Source organism: Sapajus apella, unplaced genomic scaffold, assembly GCF_009761245.1.
Source record: "Sapajus apella isolate SASKATOON/1434 unplaced genomic scaffold, GSC_monkey_1.0 scaffold4, whole genome shotgun sequence".
In the NCBI taxonomy this organism is placed as follows: Eukaryota; Metazoa; Chordata; class Mammalia; order Primates; family Cebidae; genus Sapajus; species Sapajus apella.
In genome coordinates, this window is record NW_022436944.1 from 11,892,096 (window position 1) to 11,916,243 (window position 24,148).

The 24,148-nt window shown below is 37.9% G+C and overlaps 1 protein-coding gene and 2 long non-coding RNA genes across 3 annotated transcripts in view; 2 read left to right on the forward strand and 1 right to left on the reverse strand.

Annotated features, from left to right (window-relative positions):
* LOC116536460 overlaps positions 1 to 15,592 on the forward strand; it is a 75,029-nt gene extending 59,437 nt beyond the window's left edge. The window contains exons 4-5 of the long non-coding RNA XR_004262649.1: positions 14,967 to 15,175; positions 15,502 to 15,592. This is a non-coding gene — a long non-coding RNA (uncharacterized LOC116536460). The remainder of the gene's footprint in view (positions 1 to 14,966; positions 15,176 to 15,501) is intronic.
* On the forward strand, positions 7,229 to 10,756 carry LOC116536470. The gene is made up of 2 exons (XR_004262653.1): positions 7,229 to 8,025; positions 8,072 to 10,756. It is a non-coding gene; the product is annotated as an uncharacterized LOC116536470 (long non-coding RNA).
* The window catches only part of TIPARP (TCDD inducible poly(ADP-ribose) polymerase), a 32,695-nt gene continuing 21,160 nt past the window's right edge, over positions 12,614 to 24,148 (reverse strand). The window contains exons 4-6 of the mRNA XM_032258141.1: positions 22,783 to 22,943; positions 15,378 to 15,656; positions 12,614 to 14,694 (exon numbers count right to left, since the gene is read on the reverse strand). Of these exons, the coding sequence (XP_032114032.1) occupies positions 14,247 to 14,694; positions 15,378 to 15,656; positions 22,783 to 22,943 (888 nt within the window). The 3' untranslated portion in view covers positions 12,614 to 14,246. The remainder of the gene's footprint in view (positions 14,695 to 15,377; positions 15,657 to 22,782; positions 22,944 to 24,148) is intronic.

Genomic DNA, 24,148 nt, shown 5'->3' on the forward strand with positions numbered 1-24,148 from the left:
TTTTAGATGTTAAAAGAGGGAAAGCTCTCATAGTCACCTTCTTGGCTGGCTCAATATATGGGCATCTCTCAGCCTGGGCTTATGTTTCCTAAACTCAATCTTACAAAGACCATTTCTCAGTAGGGTCTTTGTAAAATTGAGTGTAGGAAACGTTTCAGGAAAGGCATTTTCTCTTAGGATAGGTATCCTCTTTGGAAGACAGTGCACTCATTTCTGATCCATTGAAAGATTTGAATAACTAACCTGACCAATGTTCAGATAGAGAACTGAAACAGATTTTTTTTTTTTTAAAAAACACTTTTCAATGCATATATAATTTTTCCTCTTCTACGGTGGGGTAGGCCTTGGTTTCTAAGAATGAACTTGCTTCAGCAGAAATGTTTTTCTCTGTTCTCACAGCTAATTTATGTTCTCAACCATTTATAATTATGGATTGAGAAGGGTCTTTAGCTACCAGTAAAATTTTAAGAAACACAATGGAAATCAAATGTTTTTTAGATGTCTGTATTTTGTGCACAATCTCTATTGTTTCCTACAATGCTGTGCCAGGAAAGGACACCAAATAATACTTACAACCTCTGCTTCTTGTGGAAATAAAATCTGTCTCCTGTTAAATAAAGCACTTATGCACACACAAGTTTTATTTGAAAGAAAATTTGCCATTGATAAAATGAAGAGCCATGGGAATGACATTCAGTATCTATTTTGAAAATGCATTAAATATGTATCTAGTAGAATTGTGAGGAATTAAGTCACTTGTAGTCAAAATTTCCATTGGCTACAAGCTGGATGTGAGCATTCATACAGGGGCAGAGCTTGGAGAATTGGCAGAGTGGCCTACAGTTTGAGTCCCAGTGGTGCAGCAGGAAGGAGAAATGGCTCATTACAAAAAGCCATGGTAACACCCCAGAGAGCAGCTGTATGTGGAGCTGAGTCAGAGAGCACAACCCAACCAAGAAAGGGCAAAGAGGACAAAAACTGCTTATCATCGTGTGGGTAGAATCTTTGAACACAACATTCAAGAAATGAATGCCATCAGTTGGTGGCAGAGTCTACCCACTCTGTGAAGTAGGGTACAGATGAAAGGTATTTCTGAACACCAGCTCACTGGCCATTGGTCTTCCACTGCAGTACAAGCCCCAGAGAAAGCCAGAGTCAGTACTACAAGAGGCCTTTCCAAGCACAGGCCTGTTATTTGTGGTGGCAGGACCTGGGCATAGGGGAGGAAGTTATCAAAAAGTGGGTCACTAGAGAGGGCTGGGCTAGCTCCCAATCAGGGTCCCTTGTCCTCATGATCAGGTTTCAGGGAAGGCTTTTGTTTTTGTGGACCTTAACAACACATATCCTCTAGTATTCTTGCGGGAGACGGAAGGAAAGGGGTACCATGTGGGCACTAGAGAGCAGAGATGGAGAGAGAAAAATCTGAGAGAGAGAGAAAGAATAATTTGGACAGAACTCTAGGACTCAAGACGCTGAAAGTACCTCCATTCCAAGGAGGGGCTGTTCTACTATAGGCAGCAAATATGCCTTGAGAGTCCTGGAGATCTATGTGACAATTGTGAATAATCTTGAATTTTGACTTGTATTTTCCACCTTCTATTTTTGACGTCCTTCTTTGGAGTCACTCAGTTGGAATCAGATGACGTTCCCTATGAAGCTTATTATTTCTCTAAGGTCAAAGTCTTTACTATTAATGATTTAATCTATAAACTTACAATTTCTTAGAAGATAAATTGAGTTGGAAAGGATAGTAAAGATATGCCCCACTATTTTTAAGATGAGGAAACTGAGACCTAGAGGGATTAAGTGATTTGGTCAAAGCTCTCAGAAAAGCTGAGACTAGAATTCAAGCTTTCTCTAGGCAGAGAGTCCTTTGCTACTTGAAAAGTAACATTAATTTCCTGCTTTCACATTCTACTTGCATTTTGATTCATTTTGTTTCAAACTGTGTGGTCCATTTCCTTGTCTCAAAGAGAACAGAATACGTTGATTCAGCAGGAATTTTCAGAGTGGGTCAAGGGTGGGCTCTACAAGGACTCACAAAACTTAATGTGATCAGAGAAATCTTAATTGACAAATAATGTCCAGATTTACAAATACGTGACACATATAAACTAACTCCATCTTAAAATTTTGAAATACAGAAGATAAGAGTTAACTTTTGTTTTCCGGGGAAGCCATGACTGTTTAAAAACAATGCGCCATTAGCTTGGTGATGTCTTGATTTGGTCTAGGATTCTGCACTTAATAATTACAGACAATACTGATGTGGTGACAAGGAAAAAGAAATTTGGCATTTTTCAGTTCAGTAAGTCTAAACAAACCACATCATTTTACATCAAGTAGATCATGTTTTACTAGAATTTTCCAGTTTGGCAGCCTATCTTGATCAAATTAACTAAATTATTGCTGCTGTGGCTAGCTGTGAAGGAACACAATTTAAAAAATCTGGTGCCTTATCTTATATCTTCTCAGGTAGCACATCTCCCAGAGATGGTGAAATACCCCATTCTGCTGGGTCAAAGTGATTTTCTCCCTCCTTTACTCCCCTTGGGAGTGGGTCTGTGATGCACAGTGATACTTTGGGCAGAGATAGACTATATTTTTAGGTGTCTTAGTTAATCTTAAGTTAAACTTACGTTAAACTTATTCCTTAAGACTGGGTCCCAAATTTTCTACACCTTGCTGTGGTCTCTGCAGTCATTTACTAAGGAAACATTATTTATTCAGTGTTTGACACACCTGGTTTCTAAAAAAGATACTGAAAATACAAATATACCCTTAAGGAGCTCACAGCATAATTGTAAAACATATCTTTAAGTAAATAATGACAATGGGGTATGGTACCAGCACGACAAACCTTGTCTGGATGGTGATTAAAAAGTTTATCCAAGAGCCACAAGCCCTGTTCTGTTTCTTCATGCATTAGTTCATCTCTGAAACACTGAACTTCATCCTTAAAGACAGCTATCACATTGGTGCCTCACATCTGAAAGTTGGATAAAAGACAGTAAAGGTCCTGTGTACCTGTTCCTCCATTTTTACCTCAATGACCTGCTTTTGCAGGCAGATGTGCAGTAGCTTTAAGCCAGTATCTTGAAAGTGGGGTGGATATAATGATCAATGGAGATGAAAGACACAAATGTAACATCTATTTACATTTACTTGTATCTTTAAAAACGTTTTTAAAAATGCTGTTTCCTCATATTTTAATACTTTCATTAGGACTGTCTGTTGAATGAGCACATATCATGTACAGTATGCATAGTACCCTCCAGAAAGAATGAGAAGTTCCCAGAACAGAGGGAAGTATCCAGCCTTTTTTCCTTTTCAGGGTGTAACATATTGCATTTTGTTTGTGCTTGATTGAGTGGGTTTAGGATTATATTGTTTAAATTAGGGGTCAACACACTATGGTCCCTGAGCCAAATCTGGCCTGCGGCAGCAGCTTTCCAGGATTACCTTTTTCTTTAATATTTCAATAAAATAATTAAACTCCTCCCATCCCACTTATTTTTTGGAAAATTAGTATATGTCTCTGATTTTAGTAGAAAGTGCTGAGTACACTCAGACTGCTATAACAAATTACCATAAATTGGGAAATTGTAAACAACAGAATTATTTCTCACAGTTTGAGGTCTGGAAAGGTGTGGCAGATTTGGTGAGGGCCCACTTCTTAGTGCATAAGACAAGTATCATCTCGCTGTGTTTTCACATGGCAGAAGGGATGAGGGAACTCTCTGGGGTCTCTTTTCTAATAAGACACTAATCCCTCTGAGTGCTCTGTCATCATGAACTAATCACCTCCCAAAGGCCCCACCTCCAAATACCATCATACTGGGGATTGATTTCAACATATGAATTTTGGGAAGACATAACATTCAGTCTAGAGCAGTGCTTGAATTCTTTTTGTATGTTACATTTTTTCTGGTTGCCTAATGCCCCTCTCTTGGCTCAGTTCTCTATCACCTGCAGGTTTATCTATTCCTTATCTACATGACTCCAAGAGTAACTATTGTAAGACTTTCTTAAGACTTGTGGTTAACAGTTAAGAACTGGAAAGAATTTACAATTTAGGCATCAAACAATGCCCTTCCTAAGTTCATGAATTGCTACCCATTGCTGGGAATGTCTTAGTAATTCTGTCTAGTGTTGAGCCTGGACTGTTTCCCTGTTGTTGGTACTAGACTTTTCCTTTCAGAAAAATTTCTGCCTTCTTAAATGTTTCCTGAACTCAAAGCCCTGCCCCTAGTTTCTCAAACTAGTGAAGGCTACTCTGTTATGCCAAAGCCCTGAGTACAGCTGCAGTCTGGGCACTAAACTTCTCCAGGGTACCATTCACACTGACAACTGAATAATAAATGCTCACTGGAGTTGTATAGTAAGATAGCCCTGCCTCTTTCCATCAAGAATGGGCTGTTTGCAAAAACTTCACTTTCAAAATCAAGAAGTCCATTAGCTAAGAGCATCCTAAAATGTCATTCACTATATAGGTCACTATCTCTCCCTAAACAATTAATAGAAGCTTTTGACTCCAAAGTTTTTAGACTGAATTGTTAGGGAGAGATCAAGGTCAACATTTTTGTACTTCCCTTCTACAAGAGTCTCTATGCTGGAACTGAGGCAATAAAAGATTAAACCCTGTTCTCAATCAAGTCCTGTGTGTCTAGATTTCCTCCCCTTTTCACCACCACCACTGGCAATAGCAACAATGCTATTATTACCATCACCATCATCATGACCTGCATGATTGCCTTGACCATGAACATCACCTTCCCCCTACCACCGTAACCATCTCAATCACCACTCTACACCTGACTCTTGAAAAACACAGGTTTAAATTGTGCAGGTTCACTTACATGTGGATTTTCTTACCAACCCCTCCTTCCTTCCTTGCCCTCCTCCTCAGCCTACTTAATGTAAAGATGATGAGGATGATCCACTTACACTTAATGAATAGTAAATATGTTTTATCCTTTTATAATTTTCTTCATAACATTTTCTTTTCTATGGCTTACTTTATTGTAAGAATACAGTATGTAATACATATACAAAACATATGTTAATCAACTTTACACTATCAGTAAGACTTCCAGTGAACAGTAGGCTATTAGTTAAGTTTTGGGGGAGTCAAAAGTTCTATGTAGATTCTCAACTGTGTGGGGGTCAGTGTTCATAACTCCCATGTTTTTAAAGTGTCAGCTGTATCAACATCACTACTATCATCAACATCACAATCACCATCAACATGAAGGACCACTGTCATCACCCCAACAGTAATGGTCACTATCACTATAGCCATCACTACTTATTTGTTGGTTTTTCTGAGGCTCTGTGGCAATTGTCTGAAAAGCTGCCAAAGCTCTCTAAAGTTCTTTATCTTGGGAATTCTATAGGCATGTCTGCCAGCTGTCTGCTTCTGGCTTTTTTTTGCATGTGCTAGCTGATAGCCTTTCCCGCCACTTCTAGAGAAAAGGATAGAAAAAACTCATGTCCAAGTCCTGATCTCTTGCTTCCACCAGCCCAGCTATAGGCTCTGACATTGGCATCTTCAGGTTTGGGATTGACCCTGAGTTTTGTTAAGCACATTGGCAAGCTTCTGTAATATTGTTTCTACCCTTTTCATCCTATTGCTTCATTTTGTCTCCAGAGAAAACTCCCTGTTCTATTTCCTGAACCCTAGTGCCATCCAGACAACTCTAACTTGTGAAAAGTGGCGGTGAGAATTATAAGGGACCCCTGCCTTTATCAGCTTCTTTAGGTCCTTGGCTATCCTGTGACAAAAAACTCTAAAGTCAGAAAAGTTTTCTATCCACTTGGCACCCTAGTAAGAGATTGAACATCTTGGAGCCAGTTGGTTTCTCATCCTCCAGAAACAGGAGGTTTCTGCTGAACCAGAACAGCAGGGATGGATTGCCTTCACTTGGAGGATGTGTCAGTGCAATGGTGGAAGTCTTCTTTCAGTAACTATGATCCATCGCTGCTCCCTGAGTGGAAAATAGAAGCATTGTGGTATGCCTTCACAAACTACTTTGGCCACGAAGGCATAGTCTTCCTAAAGGCTTTCCATTTTCTTTTTGAACTGAATATGATCTAATACAGAACAGAGAGGGAATGGAAATCGGATTTTAAAAAGTAGGCTGGGCATGATGGCTTATGCTTGTAATCTCAACACTTTGAGAGGCCAAGGTAGGAGGATCGCTTGAGCCCAGGAATTGGAGACCAGCCTGGGCAACATAGTGAGCCCTCATCTTTACAAAATAAAGTTTGAAAATTAGTCTGGTCTGGTGGCACACAACTGTGGTTCTAGCTATTCAAGAGGCTGAAGTAGGAGGACTGCTTGACTCTGGAGGTCAAGGCTGCAGTGAGACATGATCGTGCCACTGCACTCCAGACTAGGCAATAGAACAAGATTCCATCTCAAAAACAAAATTAAAAGTAATAATGCTTTCCCTGTAGTTAGAAGCACATCTGTAGTAGAAACTAGAAGCAAAAAATTGAAACAGTACCTGAACATCTCAAGTAAATAAAAAACTAACTTTTGGTTTATCTGGATTGAATGAAAGTGGTATATAGTATAGGTGGAAACAGGGTACAGTGACTGTAAGTACAAATTCCAGAACCAAACTGCTTGAGTTTAAACTTAGTTCCTCTGCTTATTATGTGACCTTGGTTAAGTTCCTTAACCTCTTGAGGCCTCAATTTGTCCATCTGTAAAATGGGAATAATAACAGTACCTGCCTCACAAAGTCATGAGGCTTAAAATGATTAATGAATGAACAGTACTTAGAACAGTGTCTAGCACCTATGAGTTCTATTATCCCGAAAGCTGTTTGAGTTGTATGTCACTTGGCTTTTTCAGACAGTCATTGCAGTAATGTTCTTGTGAGCCCATTTCTGGATAAGAAAGAGCCAAAGCATCTACTTTAGTGCGAAGGGATCCTCTATAGTTTTTCCATCACACACTCTGAGGGAGAGGGCCTCACAGGGCATAGGTTCTTAACTTGCCATCTCTAAGAATCATCTAATATGCTTGTCAAAATTCAAGAGGTTTGAGAAAGGGTCCAGAATCTAGTTTTCACACTCCCAAGTGGTCATAAGGCTCAGGGACAAGATCCACACCAGAGTCTCTGTGCAGAGGACCCAAGCTCCAGCTGTGGCTACAACATAGGGTTTTTATTCAAGAAAAATAAAGTGAATTAACATTGCAAAAAAAAAAAAAAAGGCTTAGGGAAGTTGTAAAATGTTACAGTAGCATAGGAGTTGGCAAATTACAGCTTGTAGGCCAAACTGTACAGTGTTTTCTTTTTTCCTTACAAACAGAAGCCTAGTGTGGTTCAGGTATGGGTGACCACTTGCTTAATAGATAACTCCTATTCCCTAGGGAGTGAATGTTGGTTAGTTCAAAGCATTTGTAGTGAATCTGTCCCCCTTGCCACGGATTGGTTTACACATGGTACGCAGGAGAGTAAGACATAAATGGAAATCCACTAGAGTGTTACTGTAAGGTTTTTCTAACTCTTATAAGGAAAAAAAAGGCACTTCACAAGGATCATCCCTTTCTATATTTGAATGCGGCAAATATGATGTGGTATGTGAAGCTAGAGCAGTCCTTGCAATCATGAGGGAAGAGCCAAGAGAATCACACAGAATCCTTGTAAATGTTGCACCTTTGAATTAATCAATCTTGAGTTAATGTGTTCTAGGTTTCTGTTAGGAGAGATATAGAATTCATTATACTAATTATAATTTAAGATACTTTTATGTGTCTTTACTGAAACAATCTCATCACCCCGACCCTCTCCACAAAACTCTTCAGAGAAAGGTATAATAGAGAACAAAGTTAAATAGATGTCCCATCCTTCAAAGCAAAGCATCAAAATGAGGTCTTCTGCTAAGAAGTCCTGATTATGAACAATAAAAAAGCTGGTTAAAGCTGAGATTATTCTTAATAAGGTTTGAGACCTTAACAACGTCTTTATGAAAGATAATATTCTTTATGAACAAGGGGCTAAAGAAAACTCTGTCTTGCTAAGCTTAAGAAAGCTACTTTATATCCTGGAAAAAGAAGGAACTTCCTGGGTTCTGAGCTAGTTAATGCTTTTCTAACTAGCTTGGTACCCTTTACCATGTAAGAACAAAAAAACACCTAAAGGGCGCTTGAATCTGCAAAGTAAATTTACTATTAGGTAATCTCATTGCTAAAATTTTCCATCCTACATCTTTTTCACTAACCAATTTGCCTCCTCCTCTATCTTCCACAAGAGATCTGTTTTACTGGTCTATGTAACTGTAGTGCTTGCCATTATTCAGTATTTAACTGCTCCTTTGAAGAAACCTTACTTAAAATGGGGTTTGTCTTTAGCATGTAGATATACCACTTTTGAAAAGCCACTGGTAGTTTACTCTCTTAGAATTTAACATAATTTTTTACTTTTTCAACAGGCTTTGTAAATTTTTCACATTTGTAGAGCTTGTTTTAATTACTAATTTATATTGGAACAGTTCTCTGATTCTCCAATATCATTACTATTATTTTTGCTATTTGTATTAGTTTTCTATTGCAGCTATTATAAATTACAACTTAGCAACTTTAAACATTACAAATTTATACTTACAGTTCTGGAGGTCAGAGTTCCAAAATCAAGGTGTTGGCAGGGCTGCACTCATTCTGGGTGCTCTAGGGGAGAAGGTGTTTTCCTATATTTTCTAGCTCCTAAAGGCCATCTGCATTCCTTGGCTCATGGTCTCAACCTCCATCTTCAAAGTCAGCAGTGCAGAGCATCTTTCCATCTCTGACTTGTCTCCTTCTAAGGACCCTTGTGATTACACTAGGCCCACTAGAAGATAACCTCAGAAGTCGAGATTCCTAATCAATAGTGCTTTTTTGCCATAAAAGGTTACATATTGACAGGTTCTTGGGATTAGGCCCACCTTTGTGGGCCACTATTCAGCCTACCACACTGCTTACTATTCCTTATGCTGCTGCTACTACTGCTATTCTTATTGCCACTCATTAAAATTTGATTGTATATCAAGAGCCAGGCACTCTTCCGTGTTACATTCTTTATCTCGGCCTATAAGCCACATACTCAAATTGTCTAAATAACTTTCTTGGACAGGCTTGTGACTAAGCCATTGCTTTCTGATAAGTAAATGACACTAATTTATCACAAAATTAACAATGGCTCACAAAATCTGCATTCTACTCCTTTCTGGCACTGACTTGCATGTGCCTATGTTGTTAATAATTATAAATAAGACTGCAAACTTGTAGCTTAGAAAATGTAGTCATAAATCTATAATAATGGATAGAAATTGGCATTTAGAAATCCAGCTACATTTATGAGTGGTTGGAATTAATGCTTATAGATACTGGGTTCAATTAGCTTAGACCACTGAGACTACAGGGAATAGTTAATTACACCCAGCTTAGAAACTAGGACTTAAACCCTTGACCAAAATACTATAAAACACATAACCTTCAAGTGAGACCTTTGTCAAAAAAGGTTAATGCCCCAAATCTATCACTGCTGTTCAAAAAAAACTTATAAACTGATGTTTGCACAATAATTTCATATTCTTATTGAAGAGTACATTATCATGTAGTTTGAGTGGTACCTGTTTATTGTACTCTTGCCACTCAAATCTGTTAAATGAGATCTTTAATATACTGTGAAACACTTTGAAGAGCAGCTCTGATGTATCTAACATGAGGCCCACCAAATGACAATTCGGCACCTAAGACTTGCTAAGCATTAGAAGGGTTAGAGGCTCTTGAACTGGGTTGAACCTATTAGCTATCTGATTTAAGGCTATTTTAAGATTGGATATAATTAAGGAGATGAGCCTAGTTAAAAAAGGAAATCATTTAAACATGAATATAGAAATAGTCTAGCCCAGTGGTGCTAGCCTGTTAATTATGAACACCAGTAGCATACAGGAATTATAATGAGGAACCCATAAATCCATTTAAGCACCAAATATATCTGTAGATTAAGTATTTCCCACATATCAAACATAAATTATATTTGTGATGAGTAATTCAAGTTCGATTTTTAAAAAATCATTGAGTTCCTGGTAGCTTTTGGTCATTCTGCATTCTATAAACCATTAAGAGTTACTGTGAGAATCGATGAAATTGACATGTTTAAAATGGCTGGGCACTGCTCCCCTAGCTCAAAGAATTTGGCAAGTGTTCATGACACACTTCTACCACACAAACACTTCCATTCATATAAGATTAAAGCTTCAAAAGAGCTGCCATTTGACAGTTCTGTATAGGAGTTAAGTCTCCCAAAAGGTATGTGAAAAAGTGAGTTAAGCAATAAAATAAGGCCAACTAATTAATGCTGATGAAATCTTTCAATAGCCTTTTACTTTCTATAATGATAGCTTGCCAGTAACTAAGATTAGAAAGCCAAAGAAGGTAAAAAGCAGTTTAATTTCTTTAACTTGACTGCAATAAGAGTACTTAAATCAATAAACTAGATGGGATTGTTTTTAAGAATATTTTTTATGGAAAGCGTATCTGGCTTTTAAGTACATGCTATAAAAGTTGTATAGCACTTTACAAAAAATTTTTGCATTGTAGGGTTTTAAAGTTAGAAAGTCTCATTTGTAGTCATTAAAAAAAAAAGTCAAAACAAGAAAGATGAGAAAACTAACCATGTGGAAGGTTAAGTGATTTGTTCAAGGCTGTATAGTTACAATAGAAGAGCTTAAGCTATTTTTTTTTAAAACCACATGGTAATAGCAACAACATACGTAGTATGGATTAGATTCTAGAAAAGTGCCATGTAGGATTTTCTAAAATGTGTTTTGACTGTTACATTCAAACTAAGGAAACCTAGAAACATCTTGCAGTAATCTTACTTTCCTTAAATGAAGGAGGAAAAAAACCTCAAATTTAAATTGACAGTATGGCATTGGGTTTCTATTTAGTCATTTTCAGACCTTATATAATAAAAATTCTTTAAAAGTATTTCAGGCCCTAGCGATTGTTTTTATAACCAAATAATTGTTTACTAAAATAAACAGGTTTGTAACAAGGTGCAGAGCTGGGTATTAAGATTCATAATTCCAAGGATCCAATATTTATAAACTTTGCAAACATACAAAATCTTCCTGTCTACAGGATTACATGACTTTGGAATCTCATGGAGTTTGTAGACTCTCTTTTCCTGGAAATCTTAACCATAGTTTAAGAGCAAGTTCCAGCTTCTTGAAATGGTGTAGATTTCAGCTGTGCTGGTAGAAGTTAATGAATGCCATTTAGTATGTTTTAAATCCATAGAACCATTGCAAAATTTAGACTGATTCTATAGTTATTACTTAAACAACATACAATACCAAATCAAGAACTTAAAAATCATTACACTGGGGGGGCTAAAAGCACTTTTAGAAATGCTTATGTATACTAATCAATCAGATGACTTTTTAAGTTAGCTGAAATCTAACGTGTTGAGAGCTGATAAGACTTCTACAAATCCTTTCCCTTTTTTTTCTTTTTGAGACAGGTTTCGCTCTGTTGCCCAGGCTGGAAGTGCTGTAGTGCAACCTCAGCCTCCTGGGCTCACGCCTCAGCCTCCAGAGTAGCTGGGACCACAGACACACCTTACCACACCCAGCTAGTTTCTCTATTTTTGTAGAGATGGAGTTTTGCCATGCTGCCCAGGCTGGTCTCAAACTCCTGAGCTCAAGCAATCCGCCTGCTTCAGCCTCCAAAAGTGATGGGTTTATAGGCATGAACCACCATGCCTGGCCATACAATTTCTTTTATATCTCCTTCACACCCAGTCAAGGGGACAACCTGCTCTGCAGCTGTCTGCTGATATGTTTCCCTTATGGGAAACACTTGGGACTGAAAGAATTTCAGATTTCAGGTTTTTAAGTATTTGCATATTTCCCAGTTGAGCATTCCTAATCTGAAAATCCAGAATCTGAAGTGTTCCAATGAGGATTTCCTTTTAGTACCATGTTGATGCTCAAAAAGTTTTAGAATTTGGAGCATTTCAGATTTTCCAATTAGAGATATTCAACCTATATAAAACTTGTCCCAGCCAGGTGCGGTGGCTGACACCTGTAATCCCAGCACTTTGGGAGGCTGAGGTGGGCAGATCACAAGGTCAAGAGATCAAGACCGTCCTGGCCAACATGGTGAAACCCTATCTCCACTAAAAATACAAAAATTGGCTAGGTGTGGTGGTGTGCACCTGTAGTCCCAGGTACTTGGGAGGCTGATGCAAGAGAATCACTTGAACCTGGGAGGTGAAGGGTGCAGTGAGCTGTGATCACACCACTGCACTCCAGCCTGGTGATAGAATGAGACTCTGTCTCGAAAAACAAACAAAAAACTCATCCCTTTCCTCCAAATATTACCTGCAAAATAAAATATCGACCGTTCTCTTGTGGACTGTTCTCTTGTGTATAGTGGACTGCTAGATAATGTACTTTCTGTAGATTCCCACCGCAGGAAACTTTAAGCAGCAACTTCTGTTTAGGTCTGTTCATTCAGTCACTTAATCATACATTTAACCAACCAACCAACATTTACAGTCACCAACTATGTGTTAATTCAGTGATCTTAAATGGAACCAAAACAACAACAAAGTTTTAAAGAATTACCGTAACTTTTATTTTTGCTTAGTTTTATTAAAAAAATAAATATGTCATAAAGCTTTCTTTTTCCTTAGGGAGAAAAAAAGGAACAACTCTCATAAAACCAAATAAGCAATGGTAAGGTGTCTTAACATGAAAAAGATTAGGAGTCACTGGTTTACAAGTTATAATTGAATGAAAGAACTGTAACAGCCACAGTTGGCCATTTCATGCCAATGGCAGCAAACAACAGGATTAACTACGGCAAAATAAATAACTGTGTGGAAGCCCTGATAAGTGCTTAATAAACAGACTGATTCACTGAGACATCAGTATAGATACATCTTGCTTTAAACAACACAGAAGTTCCTGAAAAGTTTTGTGTAAATGATATAACCACAAACATACCGAAAGAGCTTGGTAACTGAAAGAATTCCATGGTGAATTCTTTTATGAAAAACCACTTTCACTTTTGTAAATCCAGGTATTTGCTTTCTATAAGGAGTATACTTAGTTGCTACCTCTCTGAACTGAGGAAGCAGCATATTCACCAGACAGTGCTCCAGCTGAGCCACTGGCACAGTTTCCAAGTTTGTGTTTCTATTAAGTAAGTAGTGTAAGTAAGGTACAGAGTCAGCCAGGGAACCCAGCTCTATCTGGCAAAGCAGGTATAGGGGTGGGACTGCCATCTACCAATAATTCCGGCAAATACTTTTGCGAATCTACTTTGTGCAAACACAGTAATAAAACTTATCAATTTGGCTGCAGATGTACTTCCTTTTTCTAAAACTTTCAGTCATAAGCTAGGTCTGGAACCCCAAAAGAAAATAATACTTCTAATCCTCAAAACTGGCTTTAACCAAATTTGCTGCCCAACTCCTTCAAACTGGAATGGATGATAATGAAAGAGACTGAGTTTTCCAAAGCTGAAGTTTAACAACACAAAAATTGCCTTTCATATCACTAGTTAGTGAAAAATTTTGGGGGTGACAAAAATTTTTCAAATGGTTGTTTTCTTTTTGTTATTGTTTTTTTTTAACTTCCTCTAAACAGAACTCTGAATTCTTGGGCAAAATCTGCAGAAGTTAGTCACTGATGTTTTCTGGTTGGTTGATATATTTCAGTTCTGCTGATAGAAATAAAATTTCTTTCCACCCGACAGAATTTCATGAACTTATACTATACCAAAGCAGTGATGCTTTAGACAGAAAATATGCATGGTAGTACTATTTCCAGTCAGTTTTATCAAATGTAAATAAATAAACAGAATCCTCATTTTGCTCACAGCCTCCATTCCATTTGGCCAACTTCTACCAGACCCAAGCCACATTTAAATTAGGCTGTTCAGTTTTTTTTATTTAATGCTCCTAATAACATTGCTATCTATATGTACAAGTGTGAATGAAAAGAGCATGTAATCTGCAGTCTTTTCCACACTGAGTACACTAACAATTAGTAAACAATTAAAGAGTAAGTGGTCATTTAAAAAAAACAAACAAAAAAAAATTTCTAGCACTTTAAAAAATGGGTCTGAAAAGTGCCCTATTAATGTCCAATGCTGTTCCCCACCCAGTCCCACCCATTCAAAACCTGCTACAAATGCTGGATTGAGTTCATATCAAATAATTTAGCAGTACCAAGATTTTTCAAATGGAAACAGTGTTATTGACTTCTTCATATTGAATAACAAAATAAGGGTAACTCTGGTCATCATTAAAAATGACAAAAATCTGAGGCTCAAAGAAATTATCCACACAAGAGTCATAAAGGTCACTGGTAACACTGCCAGGATTGACTGGAGGGGGCCTTCTCATGCCATGACTGCCCATTGTGTATCTGCCAGTCAGCACTTTGGCCAGAAACATGAAATGGACTCCTTTGGAGGACTTCTTAGAAAAGTTATGAGAGTAGCTTGCCTTCTTTGCAAAATAACTGCCTTGTCCAAACATTGTAGCATGCTTTCCACAGACTCGAGGGTCAAAGTTGTGTTTGCAGATTCCATCTACCACATCCTGGGATGTTCCATGAAATAAATGTCTCTCATTTATTATCCTGTCACGGCCAAACATTTTCCTGTTCATATATTCCTTTTTCCTAATGCAAAAAGCAGAGAATTCAGAAGGATGAAATACGAGTCAATTTAACAGGAATGATTTAGTCATAAACTTCTCTTTATGGTTTTAATGAAGAGGAAATATTAAACTAGTTATTATCAAGGGCAAAATGCCATCAAAGATCCTAATAAAAGTTTAAATTTATCTTTCCACTGAAGAAAAGCCCCTTTCCTTCTTTTTCCACCAATCATTTACTTGCTTTATTTTCCATCTAAAATCTATTAAGAGTTGTCCTATCTTTTCCTTCCTCAGGATGTCCTCCTTGCCTAATTCCTCCAACCTGAAGATCTCTTAGATCCTAAGATTCCTGAAATCTAAATATATTCCCTCGCTTTGTACTACATTAGTTGGCTGACTTGAGAGACACCATAGTAAACTGATTAAGAGCAAGGCCTCTGGTGCCAGACTGCCTGGGTTCAAATTCCAGCACCATATCTTAATAGCTGCATGACCTACAGCAAGTAAGTTTCCTGTGACTCAGTTTCTTCTTCTCTGTAAAATGTAAATTGTCATAATCCTACTCATGTCTGTTATGAGGATTATATGTCAGTTAATACACGGAAAAATATGAACATAAATTGTATGCAAATGTTTACTATTATGTTCCTCATTTGACATTAGCTACAATAAAGCTCTCTTGAACTTTTCACACATCTGACTCACCTTTTATATTTCTCCCAAAGAAACTGGTTTTGGACTCTCAATATCTGCAAAATTCTATATTTAAACTCAGGCACGGTCTTATGAAAAAGATTGTAAATGATCCGATAACTTTTATCCTCTGCAGAAACAGGCACTTGGATGAAGTCCTGAGATGGATGCATATAAACCCAAGTTTCAGGGTAAAAGTTTGCTGAAGTGACCCCATCTGGGCAGATAATTTGTGATGATGAAGTTGCTTCAAGAGGTGGAGGAGCTTGTGTGGGAACCCCACCAAGTGTTCTAAAATGAAGAGGAAGGAACATTAATGTAAAACATTAAGAAATAAGTACACCTTGCATTATAGGACTCTATATCAGTGTCTACTTAATGTAATCTGTATAGCTTTAGTGCTTATTTAAAAAATAAAAAATGCTATCTATTTAAGAAAAAAAAAAGTCTTAAACACTGCCTGTACATGAATAGCCTAATATTAGCTTCCTCTGGGCCTCCTTCCTGTGGACAAAACTCTGAAATGTATAGCTACAAGGCAAACAAGCAAGAGCTGGTTCACAAATACCTTTACTTTTGAATCCTAGACTCCTCTTTATTACTTAGAGCTAAAGAAACTTTGTTATATGTTTTCTTCAAAATGTGCTGATGCTAAGCAGAAAGGATTTCATTACTAAAGGATATGTGGGTGGGAGACAAAGTAAGGCAGGCAGCAAGGAGGGAGCTTATAGGGAGAAAAAAAAAAAAAAGCTACTTTAATTTCTGTATAAAAACAAAAGTCATGGAGCAGGACCTGAACACTGATAAATATTTGACATTTGTTTCATTTTCCAAGATCACATATAGAAACAAAACCACCAACACTATTCAACTTTTAGAGCTATGAGTGTGCTTAAGAGGAAGCTAATTACGATGAACTCTAGACACCAGAATGCATATCCGTGAGCCTTTAAATTCATGTCTGTTATTTTGAACAACGATTTTAGATAAGCAGCTTTGGTAAGTTACTTATTCCTGCCTAGTTAAATGCTTGAATTTAAATCATATTTCTTGGCCATTTTCAAAACAGAGGAAAAAAAAAAAGTAGAGAGCAAGGAAATCCTGACCCTGAGACTTAGTTTCAGGGCCAGGTACTATAACAGTCATTGGCATATACTGGTCACAAGGAAGTAATAATGTGTGCCAAAATGAAATTTTCATAAGAGCTTTGTGATACAGAGACTACAACATTGTGTGAACATGTGTCTCATCTCCAAAGAGCATAGCTGACCATCTCTCTCATCATAATCATAGCCAATAAATGTTATGCACCAGTCATTTTACATACAGTATCACTAATTGTCACAATAACCCTTAAGAAGACTTGGTTTTCCCCTTTTCAAATGAAGAAACTGAGGTTTAGAGAGATTAGATAATGTGCCCAAGTATTGCTAGTAAAGAGCAAAGAAAGGATTTGAATCTAGGCTGGGCTCATCTAGGTAGTTTCTAATCTCATACTCTTTTTAGTTCCATGTATTTCACAAATTTTTTTTTTCTTTTCTTTTTTTTTTTTTAAACAAAGCTACAAAGTGATAGACAAGATACCAGGACTCCAACCTGGTTTTGCCTGACTCTCACCACCAGCACCAGCACCAGCACCACTACATTATTATCATCATCACACCGTCTTTTAAGGGATGACTTTAAAAAAAGTAAAAGCTGTGGAAGCATGACTGCTTTCTCTAGCCCCACCTTCTACAAGTGACTGTGCCTTCAATTTAATGTGCCTCAGAGTCTCTTTGTGAGACAGAGTCCTGGATGGGTGGATCCAGGGCTTACTGAATCTCCGAGGTGCTTTTAAGTACAGGGGCAGATTTAAAGTGCTGCTGGTTTCTCCAACTGTCACAACAAAAGGCACAACAGTTCTTGTCCTCTGTAGCATTTTCTCAGAGCCCACACAGATTTCTTTGGATCCTCAGTACTGATACATTTTTCTGGTACACTGGTACACTTTCATGAAGAGAGGCCTCACTGCTTTAATCAGATTTTCAAAGATCTGTAACTCCTTCAAAAAGCCATCACTCTTCTGGAGGAACGGTTGGGAAGCAAACAATATAAGCCCCTTATTTTTATTTAATAGCTATTCCCTCTATCCAGCTTTGCAAAGAAAAGGGTGAGTCCCCAGCCCACCAGGTTTTCTATTATTAACAGGGGTTGAAGTTAACAAAGGCTTCTGGTTTGAAGGAAAAAGGTAAGATTCTCTCCAAACACTCTGCCCACGAGGTTTTAGACTGTCAGCCTGTACAGCAAACCTAACCCTAACAGAAGAGATTCTGCCCTTTTCTTTCTGATATCACTACTTTGCACCCGTTCCTTAAAATGAAAGCTTCAAATATAGCTTTTCCTTTTGTGGGGGGGGATGGAGATCTGTTATTGCTAACATATGCTTGAAGATGAGCTGAGATAAATAATTCCTATCCATTCTAAGATATTAAATTGGATTATGTACATGGTAAACATCCATTCCAACCCACAGATGCTTACTTTTTAACAAGCCAACATCCTAACTGGCCTAAAACACAAATATGCATATACACATCTGTCTGATGGGCTTCAAGACTCTAGTTGCCATGGGTTAAAAATATATATTCTAAGCACAATTACAAATGTACCTTTATTTTCTGAGAATGATGAGTTTGTATTCACCTCATGGGTATTCCAAAGATATATGGCATGTGTCACTGTACCACACCAGCCTTCTCTAGAGAGGCCACGTCAAAAGGAATTGAGCTTCTATGCAAAGATCTCTGAAGAATGGATTTTCAGAATCAAAGGTCACTTTTTATAACTCTCCCTCTTTCCCCTTACCATTTTGAAGGATGTTTATTAAACCAATTTCAGCGATGAAATAAAAATTAATTCATTATCCTTTTGGGGGGAATTAAAGAAACTGTGTCAGACATTCTCATGACCATAATGTGATTGCATGGGATGGATGTTCTTTCAGCTGAAAGCACTGAACCCCCTAACCCCTAAATCTGAGCTTTGTTTGCTTATGCAGTCTCAGCTCAAGAATTCTAAGATTATTAAAGAATAAGCTCCTTTTTATCAGCCCCATTAGAAAGCAGGAGAGACCTTTTAAAAAATAGCTGAATTTGCAGGAAATTCATAAATTAACGTCAATCTCCTACCCTACCCCTTCCACTCTTAGACATCTCTGATTCCCTGAGAATTGTGGCCTCTTTAACACCTATCTTTTTCTTTGACTCTTTGCATTTAATAACAACTTAAAAACCCAACATCAGGCCTGTAATCCCAGCTACTTGGGAGGCTGAGGCCGGAGGACTGCTTGAGGAAGGAGTTCAGGATCAGCCTCAGCAACACAGTGAGACCTTGCTTCTACCAAAGAAAAAGAAAGAAAAAATAAGCTGGGCATGGCGGCATGTACCTGTAGTCCCAGCTACTTGGGAGGCTGAGGCAGGAGGATCACTTGTAGTATTTTTACTGGTGAGAGGGTCTTGCCTTGATGATGGCCTGACTGATCAGGGTGGTGGTTGCTAAACTGGCAGTGGCAATTTATTAAAATAAGACAACAGTGAAGCTTGCCACATCAACTGACCCTTCCTTTCATGAAAGATTTCTCTGCTGCATGCAGTACCATTTGAAAGCATTTTACCCAGAGTAGAACTCTTTCAAAATTGCAGTCAATCCTCCCAAACCTGGTGGTTGCTTTATCAACTAAGTTGAGGTAATATTCTAAACCCTTTGTTATTATTTCAAAATTCTTTACAGCATCTTCACCATTAGATTCCATCTCGAAAAACCCCTTTCTTTGCTCATCCAAAAGAAGCAACTCCTCATGCATCCAAGTTTTATCATGAGATAGTAGCAATTCAGTCACATCTTCAGGCTACACTTCTAATTCTACCTCTCTTGTTATTGCCACCACATCTGCAGTGACTTCCTCCACTGAAGTCTTGAACCCCTCAAAATCATCCACGTGGGCTGAAATAAACTTCCAAATTTCTATTAATGTTGGTATGTTGGCCCCCTCCCATGAATCATAATGTTCTTAATGGCATCTAAAATGGTAAATCCTTTCCAAAAGTTTTCCAATTTACTTTGCCCAGATCCATTAAAGAGATCACTATGTATGGCAGCTATAGCCTTACAAAATGTACTGTTAAAATAGGAAGTCTTGAAAGTCAAAATTACTCCTTGATAAGTGGGCTGCAGAATGGATTTTGTATAGCAGGCATGAAAACACTAATCTCCTGTACATCTCCATTTGGGCTCTTGGGTGACCAGGTGCATTGTCAATGAGCAGTAATAGTTTGAAATAAATCTTTTTTTCTTAAGCAGGTCCCAATAGTGGGCTTAAAATATTCAGCAATCCATGCTATCAACACATGTGCTGTTATCCAAGCTTTGTTTTTCCATTTATAGAGCACAGGCAGAACAGATTTAGCATAATTCTTAAGGGACGTAGGCTTCAACTTAAAGTCATCACCTACATGAGCCTCTGACAAGAGTCAGCCCTGTCCTTTGAAGCCAAGCATTGACTTCTCTCTACATGGAAGTCCTAGATGACATTGTCTTCTAATAGAAGGTTGTTTTGTCTACATTGAAAATCTCTAGTTCAGCCACCTTCATCAATGATCTCAGCTAGATTTCTGGATAACTTGCTGCAGCTTCTACATTAACACTTACTGCTTCACCTTGCACTTTTGTATTATGAAGATGTCCTCTTAAGCCTCATGAACCAACCTCTGCTAGGTTTAAACTTTTCTTCTGCAGCTTCCTCACCTCTCTCAGCCTTGACAGAACTAAAAAAAGTTATGGCCGCCAGGCGCGGTGGCTCAAGCCTGTAATCCCAGCACTTTGGGAGGCCGAGGCAGGTGGATCACAAGGTCAAGAGATCGAGACCATCCTGGTCAACATGGTGAAACCCCGTCTCTACTGAAAATACAAAAATTAGCTGGGCATAGTGGTGTGTGTCTGTAATCCCAGCTACTCAGGAGGCTGAGGCAGGAGAATTGCCTGAACCCAGGAGGTGGAGGTTGCGGTGAGCCGAGATCGCGCCATTGCACTCCAACCTGGGTAACATGAGTGAAACTCCGTCTCAAAAAAAAACAAAACAAAAAAAAAAAGTTATGGCCTTGCTCCAGATTAGGCTTTGGCTTAAGGCAATGCTGTGGCTGGTTAGATCTTTTATCCAGACCACTAAAACTTTCTCTATATTAGCAAGGCAGCTATTTTACTTTCTTATAATTTGTGTGCTTACTACAGTAGCACGTTTAATTTCCTTCAAGAACTTTTCCTTTGTATTCACAACTTGGCTAATCTTAAGGCACAAGAGGCCTAGCTTTTGGCTTATCTCAGCTTTTGACATGCCTTCCTCACTAAGCTTAATCGTTTCAGGCTTTTGACTTAAAAGTTAGAGATGTGTAACTCTTCCTTTCACTTGAACACTTAGCATCCATTGTAAGGTTGTTAACTGGCCTAATTTCAATATTATTTTGTCTCAGCAAATAGGGAGGCCCAAGTGGGGGCGGGGCAGGGGCGGGGGGAGATAGGGAAATGACCAGTCCATGGAGCAGTCTGAACACAGAGCACATTTATCAATCAAGTTTGCCATCTTATATGGGTGCCGTTCTTAGCACCCCAAAACAACTGTAACAGTAACATCCAAGATCACTGGTTACATCACAATAACAGATATAATAATACTGAAAAGTTTAAAATATTTCAAGAATTACTGAAATGTGACTCAGAGATACAAAGTAAGCACATGCTGTTGAAAAAATAGCATCAATAGACTTGCTTGAACTAGGGCTGCCACAGACCTTTGATTTGGAAAGAACACAGTTATCTGTGAAGTACAACAAAGGGAAGCACAATAAAACAAGATATGCCTGTATAATGAAGACATATTTATGGCATTAATTATATTGCTGCTTATATTATTTTAATAGTTCATACTTTTACAAAACAAGCCTAAGTTAAAAAAAAAAAAAATACAAAGAGGAGGAGGGCATATTCCATGATTACTTATCTTGGGATCAAAACAGAAGCATTTTCACCACTCACTAAAACTTTCCAACAATGCAGAACTTGCATTCTTACCCTCACACAGAAGCTATATCTTGCTTGATTGGCTCAGCATGCCAAGCTGCTGGTCTCACTAATGAGTTCTACTGTCTCACCAGGAGGACAATATATTCCTAACTACTGGACACTGACACTATCTCCAGCTGTGCTAGTAAAATCACAGAAATGGCATTTTTACTAGTTCTAATTTTTAAAGAAACTCTACAAGGTAAAATTTTTCAAACTGGCACTTAGAACAAAGTATACACTTAACCCAATCCAATATACATTTCTAAAATTAGTCTTACTACAAATTTCTTTTGGATACTGATCATTTCAGGGATTTTTATCTGTGGTTTGTTTTTAATGTTCCTTGTGCAATCACAGGATTAGAATCACTAAGATTCTGTCATAACAATTTAGGGAAAACAGTTTGAGCTAAAATAAAAACAGTAGGAATATAAAAACAGTATGTTTACCTCAAAGATCAGCACAAAAAACCATCCATTAGACAATCTCTAAAGTTCATAAAACCAAGTAAACCTATATCATTTTCAAAATCAGGCTCTAAAAACAGCATATCTGACTGGAGTAGATAATGATTTCCCTAGAGATACTAATTATCAAAGTTGGCCACACGAATGGTAATGTGCCCACCTTTGGGTATCTGTAATGATATGCCACTGGGTTATCTGGAGATGAAAGGAAGAAACCAACTCTTGCCAAAATGGAAGAAAAGCTCATCTACAATTCAGAAGGGTGTGTTTAGTCCTAACCTTATATTAAGAAACTATATTCTTAGTATGACAAGTAATTTTAATGAGTATCATAGGAAGAGGTGCCTTTCCTAGCCAGTAAGAATGTAAATTATTTTAAAGGTGAATTTTTCCCATTCAAATTCACTCAAGGAAAAGGTATGGAGAAATCACCTTGTAGGACTCTCCTCATTTGCTCTGGCAGTTTGGCTAAGCTGTCCTATAACACAGAAGCGTCTCATCTTGGAAGTAGTTCCATGAATGAAGTTTCACAGAAGGAAAAACTTAATCTTCCATTAAGGAGATAAATGCAAGTTCTGTGCCTCAATCCAGACACAATTATATTTAGTTGTGGAAAAATGTTAACTCTAAAAAATCCAATAAGATACTCATTCTTTTAGTGTTGGGTCAATTGTAACTTATTTGTACTCAATTTCTTGAGGAATTAAAAATCCAACGAATAATTTGGAATTTCACATTCTAGGGGTACTAACCAAGGCAAACTTTTAATTTAAAATATTTTTCTCTCTAGTATTCAGGAGTGCATTTCCATAAAATGAGAGTAAAGACAAGACTTTATACTGAGCACTTACTGTAAATATGGAAGCAGTATAAAACAGGAGCGGAACAGGGGTCTCCTTTTTATTTCTCTCCTGAAGAATGAATTGTGGAGGATGTAGTGGTTATTCCACATCATAAATCGAACTTCTTTCAGACCCCGAGAGTTGGCCTCTTCAATCAATCGAATGACAGACTGTGGAGGAGAAAACAGAAGGTAACAACAAAAAAAGGAAAGTTAATAAATAATCATGGTTAAAAATGAAAATTTAATGAAAGGCAAAAGTTAACCTCACAGGAATTTCAATAAAGTACAGTGAGTCAAATTAATTCCCTTTAAATACTAAGAGACTCTTTTTTTCCTTCCAAGTATGTAGGATGGAAAGATACTCCCTCTTCATAAGGCATGGATTTTCACCTTACGAAACATGTGGGCCCAGGGAACCATTTTATTCTATTTTGAGCCTTAATAAAATCATAGAAGGTTTTGGTTAAGGGAGTTTTCAAAAGAGGAAGTAAAGATAGTGATGTTTGCCAGTCTCAGTGGCTCACCCCTGTGAGTGACTTGTGAGCCACTCCCAACACTTTGGGAGGCAGAGGAAGGAGGATTGTTTGAGGCCAGGAGTTCAAGACCAGATTAGGCAACACGGCAAGATCCTGTCTCAACAGCAAAAAAAAAAAATTAGCTAAGTACAGTGGCATAAACCTGTAGTCCCAGCTATTTGGGAGGCTGAGGCAGGAGCACTGCTTAAGCCCAGGAGTTTGAGATTATAGTGAGCTATGATTGTGCCACTGTACTCCAGCCTGGGCAACAGAGCAAGAGCCTAGCTCTGAAAATAAATAAATAAATTTTGAAAAGGTGATGGTGTATAAAGTTCAAGCTTCAAGCTCCTAACCCAAAAAACTTCTCAGAGAAAAAAAGACAGGAATGGTCCAAGTATTCTCAGAGTACATTTTACACAACCTTGTACTCTTACTTGGAAGGTAGATACTAGTGATCCCGATCTTAAGCTTACTTAGTTTAATATTGTGTTTTATAATAATTAATATAACTAGGTTTTCTTCTTTTGCTATTGTCTTAAAAAATCAAAGTGAAGGTAGATAAGTTGTTCCCTCCTTTTGTAATGCTGGAAATGAACTTAATCAAATTGAAGAAGTCAGATTTTTAGAATGTGAAATTAATCTCAATTCCATCTGTGGGTATTAGAATGACTCAGAATTGTCATTCAGAAGCAAAGTAAACCGCCGGGTGCGGTGGCTCAAGCCTGTAATCCCAGCACTTTGGGAGGCCGAGGCGGGTGGATCACGAGGTCAAGAGATCAAGACCATCCTGGTCAACATGGTGAAACCCCGTCTCTACTAAAACTACAAAAAATTAGCTGGGCATGGTGGCGCGTGCCT